A 6,099-nucleotide genomic window follows, 5' to 3' on the forward strand; every position below is an offset into this window, starting at 1 on the left:
AATAAGGTCATACCAGAGTAGACTGAGTCCTAAATCTAATCACTTCTGAATTATACAAAGAACAGAATAGACACAGACACACACAGGGGAAAGAGGAAGACAGACTATGAAGACGGATGCATCTGCAATCCCAGGAATGCCAAGGAGAGCTGGCAGTTACTAGAAGCTGAATCAGGCAAGGAGCTCTCCCTAGAGCTATGCCCTGGACTTGAACTTCTAGCCTCCTGAACTGTGAGAAAATAAATTACTGTTCTTTGAAGCCACCCACTTGTGGTATGTTTTGTTATGGCAAACCAGGTAACTATGACAACCACTCTCTGGTGACAAAAACCTTTCACTGCAGACCAACACCCTAATAGGAGAAAACCATCTCTTAATATTAAATTGGACTTAAGATATAAAATCAAGCACACAATACACCCATTCCTATATCATGAGCTATCCATTTTATTTTGCATTTTCAAATGGCAACAGTTCATTTGTATCAGATAAACATTCCATCCAATAGTCACTTCTCAAAGACAAAACAAAAGTCAGCAAACTATCTATACTCTGTTGATACTTGGATTTCTTTGACCTGCTCAGTCTTCCTTGGATTTAGAGTTTAGGAGATAGAAAATCTTCATGAAATTTAGCGTTTGACTGTACAGGGTTGTTCTAGGGAGCTTTCTTCTTTAATATAAATGGCAGAAATGTTTCCCCAGATAGAGTCTAATGTGGGTCTGACATTTGACTGAATATAAAAAAAGTTTTCCAAACTTTTTGATGGATCCGGAAGAGTGGGAAGCCAATAGTTACTCCACAGTGAGGGATGGGAAGAGCCACATGTATATGCGGGACAGGGAAGACGAGGCTCCATGTCCACTGGAGAGCAAAGGGCTCTATGTAGAAAGAAAAACTCTTTTAGAATAAGACACAAAACAATGTAAGAAACACACGTTTCACACCTATTCCTGATTGTGGGAGAACTGACACTCTGAAATTAAGCCGCATTACTCATCCAACAGCAGTAGGCAAAGGCAAAGAAGATGTGCAGGCCAAAAGAGCAGGTCCTTTGCCTAATAGTCCTCCCTGCTGGAGAGGGGAGTGGTCAGTCATGGCCACCAGCCTCACAAGGGATAAATCATTTTCAAGATTCTGCTGAATTCAAAATCCCAAGAGCTTCAGAGGTGACTTACTGGAGACAGAGCTGTAAGGAACCTTCAGGACCCACAGCCAGGTGTGTTGTCACTTTGACTTAGTTTCACTGTTTTATCTGAGGTCCCCTGGAGTCGGCATGATGTAGTAGTGAGATATTCAGTTATGTGGTTCCTCTGGTAATTTCTTTCTTCTTCAAATACAAAAAATACGGAGGCCAACATTCATTTTTTAGGACTAGAACTGGGAAGTCTCACCGCTCGAATTGAGGAAGGAGAGGCATACATGAGATATTTTTAGCAGATGGCTCTGAAAATTAAGGGCTGTCTATATTCTCCTTCTAGGCAAAGGGTCTGGGACAGCCAGTCGTATTTGAAGAATTACTAGCAACATACCATTCTGAGGTCCAAAGGTCGGATAAACAATGTGAAATCCTAGGGAAAAGAAAAGGTTATTTGCTAATGAAAACCCAAGGGAAAATCCTATGGAGAAGAACTGAGACACCAAAGTAAATTAGAACGACATCCATACAATCAGCACCTTTGACTGACTACTACTTTACGGTTGAGCTTGCAGTTGAGTCATTTGCCTGAGGAAAAGGCAACTGCTGAGAGCACGAATAGATGGAGTAGAAGAGCAAAGTAAGTTATCTTTAGGGCAAGCTGTTAAAAGAATCCAGTGTGATAGAATGTGTATGGGTAGCTTGTTTATTCTTTTATGTCTCTATGACTTGGTTTCACTTTTAGCTTTGGTTGTCTTTTTCGATTCTTTCACCTATATAGGTCTAAGTAAATTTCCTATCATTTTCCTGAACAATACGGTAATCACAGACGTCATTAAGAGAAAGAGACGAATAAATATAACGTACAGCACGGGCCTTTCCTTCATTTTTCCTGCAGGCCCACTGTCGATGCTTCCTCCAAACCCTTCCGCCTCACAGAAGGGTGGGGCCCAGCCGTATTTGCAGTGGCAGTTTTTTCTATTGTTGCAGATCCCTCGGTTATTGCACTTCTCCGGCAAACAGTCAAAATGTAAGGTCGTGATTTTGACACATTCTCTGTTAACACACACCAAGTTATCGCCACAGGAAGTGCCATCCCTCACCACACCCAAATCTGGCAATCCAGTGGCTAACAAGGAGACATGATACTCTGTGCCCCAGCACAGGAGATTGTCCTTCTGCAGATGAGTGGAAATTAAAGTAGTATGATCAGGCATGTTAGGGATGGCCTTGACATTCGTACACTGCAGCCTTCCACATAATGCATTTTCAGATTTACACCTTAGGTAGCCTGTACCCTGGAGTCCACAGTTTCCAAATCGATCACCCAGTATATTCATGGCATCATAGCACTGGTGTGGAGCATCCCTAGCTCCTTCCCCAAATATACTTTGGCACTGCAGATACCGAATATAGCACCCCTTTTTGTAACAAAGGGAACCAGCTCGGCAAGGAGTTCCATCCTGCTTATAAGTGTCAGCTGGGCAGACACTTGAATTCCCATCGCAGTACTCTGCAAGGTCACATTCATTTAATTCCTTCCTACATATGTATCCAGATGGACGAAACCGACACTGATGACAGCACAGACCGATGCTACAGCTGGCCCCAGGTTTCAGTTTACAGTCTGGTTGGCAACACACGTTGTTTTTACAGTCCTCTTTTGAGCCACAGTCACATTCCTCACCTTCATCCACAACTTTGTCTCCACATTCCTTCACTGAAAATGCCACCTCTGGTATATTATTTAGACAATCAGCCATTTTATTTATTAAGTTAAAATAATTGATAAAACTACAGTTACTAAACCCATTATGCCCAAGACCCATGATACAGTTAGGACTGCCTCCCCTGCACTGACAGAGCCCTGAGTCGTGTGTCATTCCCACACCGTGTCCCAGTTCATGTGTAGACACATAAGCAGGAGAAATCATGTTTCCAGTTCCAAGAGTGCTGGCTGACGCACCATGATACTTATCACAAACGCCTCGGATCCAGCCCCACCCACGTGCATCACCAAAAGAATCTTTGACAAACAAGTGTGACCAATCAGTTTGAATTCGAGGATATTGGACATCTCTTCTATACTTTGAAAAAGAATGAAGAACATTAAGTAATTGTTTGCTGCTAGTATTTATTTTATCACTGTCAGTCCAGATTTCAATAGCTGACAGATGTATCCGTAGGTTCAGTGCCTGAAATTGAGAGTCCATAAAACCTGCCATAAGAAGTCCTTCAAAAATGATATGGGTTAGGTTGTGTTTCCTAAACACAAACCTCTTGTGATCAAACACAAGGAGCAACTCCAGATACTTTCTGTGGATATAGGTGTCACGAGATTCCAGCAGCTCCGAGGAGTCCTGTCTGGAGATCTGCCATTCTGTTTCTTCATCAGTTAAGCCACAGGCCTTAGGGCTAAACTCCTCATCCTTTAGGAGATAAAAGATGTGCTCAAAGCTGGAGGAGGCTCTGAGGGGCTCAATTTGGTAAACTTGCTCTTCCATCTTCAGTATGCCCTGAAGGCCCCCCAGGCATGTACTTAAGGTGGCTTCAGACTCCTGGGATCCTTCCACAAAGCCCAGATAGTTGCAGTCCCTGGGTAAGTAAGGGTGATCCTCCCAGAAGTCTCCTTGGTCGGTGAAGGAAAACACTCGCAGGTGTCGGGGCAGCAGGAGCCTATTGGGCCTCAGGTGAAGGATGTAATTCTTGCCCGTCAGGTGCAGGAGGTAGGACACCTGCCCTGAACCAGTCTGTGTCTCCATTCTGGGGCTCACCTTCCTGGGAATGATGATTTCGTAGGAGTCGAAGCCCCACTCCGAGTGGAGATTAAAACTCTGCCCCAGGCAGCCTGGGTCAGCACGAATTGCCAGCAGGGCTAGTAGCAGGATGGAGCTGTCTGGATACAGGGAGGACCCCATCGCCCTCCTGCCTGAGCCTGCGACTCAGGTGTGAACAGCAGTGGCCACCACTGGAGGCGCCAGAGGGACCTGCCGCGCCCTGTGCAAGGATCCGCCCCCCCAGGGGGGCCTCGGCTGAGCCGTTGAGCTCTCAGCAACAGAACATAGTGGGAGGGCTCGAGGAGAAGGGAGCTTAGACGCGCGGAGGGACTAGGGAAGCGGCAAAAAAGTAGAGGGGAAATTGCGAACCAGTGGAATGTCCAGAGACCAACTGCATCTGTTCTAGTGCTTACTCTGCGCATTTCTAGACGTGCCTTGGTGTTAAACTTTTTAAAAATCAGAATCGAGATTTTTTGTCTAGAGTTCTGGGCCCTAAATTTTTCCACTTATTGAGGGGCTTTAGGACTGCGCTTATTGGCTCATTCTGGAGAAGCCCTCTGGCTGGATAAACTATTCCTTAACCTCCAAGAGAGCAAGAGACAGACTTAGGCCTTTCAACAGTCCATGGAAGGCACTCCTTCCAACCCACGTTATGAATATATTTTTGGAGAAAAACTGACCCGCATCAGGTCAGATCTGCTTGTCTATGTATGAGCAAGCAGGTTAGCCCTCGTTTTCTATCGTTTTCTCGTGGCTGTAGTTCACCCCTGGCCTGTCACCGTTTTACCACCTAAAGGAGGTGCCAGTCTGTGGTTCAGAAACAATGAAATAGCGGTTTGATGACAGTGCCAGTCCAGGTCATTATGTTCCACTGTAATGTATAAGGCTGTCCATAAACCCATTGTTGTCAATTCGATTCTGACTCACAGCGACCCCTATTGGACAGAGTAGAACTGCCCCCCCCCCCCAAGGGTTTCCCAGGAGCAGCTGGTGGATTCCGACTGCCGACCTCTTGTTAGCAGCCGAGCTCTTAGCGGCTATGCCACCAGGGCTCCCAATGTCCTTCACACATGCATGTAATTAGTACACGCCAAGCGGTGTTAGGAGATGGATATATATGTTAATCTAACAGTTTAGAGCTCTGCTACTAACAGAAAGGCTCGTGGTTGGAATCCGCCCAAGGACTCAGAGGGAGGGAGAAAGACTTGGCAATCTGCTCTCGCAAAGATTTGTTATTGCCGTTTGCCATCCAGTGGACCCCGACTTCTAACGACTCTACGGGACAGAGTCGAACTGCCCCATAGGGTTTCCTAAACTGTAATCTTTATGGGAGCAGGTCGCCAGGTTTTTTCTTCCTCAGAGCCGGTGGGTTCCAACAGCTGACCTTTTGGTTAGCAGCTAAGTGCTTAATCATTTAGACACTAAGGCTCCTTCCGGTAAAGATGACAGCCTAGAAAACACTATGAGGCAGTTCTGATGATGTTCACATGCGGATCACATGCACAGGAGGGTCGCTATGAGTTGAGATCTTCTTAATGGAATCTAACAAAAGCAATATACATAGGGGTCTTGCCCCCTCAGATCTTGGGAGGCCAGCCATTGAAAACAATAACACATGAATAAAGAGTAACAATAACTTGTACTAATGGGTAATTTCTCAGTTATTGACACTTGCTGAAAAGAACAGTAGATCCCTGTAACCCAAGGTTTAGCTAGATCAATTTTCACTTCTGCATGGTTTTGGAATGCTGTTTTGTCTCTGAATAAAACTGCCTTGGAACAGCACAGCTTTCCTACACAGTAATTTCTTCGTTTACCTTTCTCTCAGCATCTTCCGGTTCTTGTTGACATTATCTAGAACTTTCCTAAGAGATTTTTAAGAGCATACTTTACTGCTTCTACTTTATGAATCTCTTTTTAAGAAATCGTAATCAAATTCACAATCATATCAACAATTATTTTGAGTTATCTTTGCAATGCATAGGATCTTACTCATTGGTCTTCTTTATTCTTTACATGTGCCACTACTGTGGACTCATTTTTATGATGTGAATGAGACAGGCTTGGAAGCCGTTATGTTAATGAAGCAGAGCTCAATCTATAAGATTAGGTTGTATTTTGAGTCAATCTCTTTTGAGATACAAAAGAGAGAAGCGAGCAGAAAGACGGGGACCTCTTTACCAC

At 44.6% G+C, this 6,099-nt stretch overlaps 1 protein-coding gene across 1 annotated transcript; it reads right to left on the reverse strand.

Annotated features, from left to right (window-relative positions):
• Positions 1-1,911: 1,911 nt before the first annotated feature.
• On the reverse strand, positions 1,912-4,056 carry LOC100659335 (disintegrin and metalloproteinase domain-containing protein 30). The gene has a single exon (XM_064279970.1). It carries the CDS (start codon positions 4,054-4,056, stop codon positions 1,912-1,914), a length of 2,145 nt encoding a protein of 714 aa, XP_064136040.1.
• Between the last annotated feature and the right edge of the window lie 2,043 nt (positions 4,057-6,099).

The sequence above is a fragment of the Loxodonta africana genome, chromosome 3, assembly GCF_030014295.1.
Source record: "Loxodonta africana isolate mLoxAfr1 chromosome 3, mLoxAfr1.hap2, whole genome shotgun sequence".
NCBI lineage: Eukaryota > Metazoa > Chordata > Mammalia > Proboscidea > Elephantidae > Loxodonta > Loxodonta africana.

Coding starts and splice junctions, on each gene's coding strand:
- LOC100659335 (XM_064279970.1), bottom strand. CDS start 4,056: ATGGGGTCCTCCCTGTATCCAGACAGCTCCATCCTGCTACTAGCCCTG.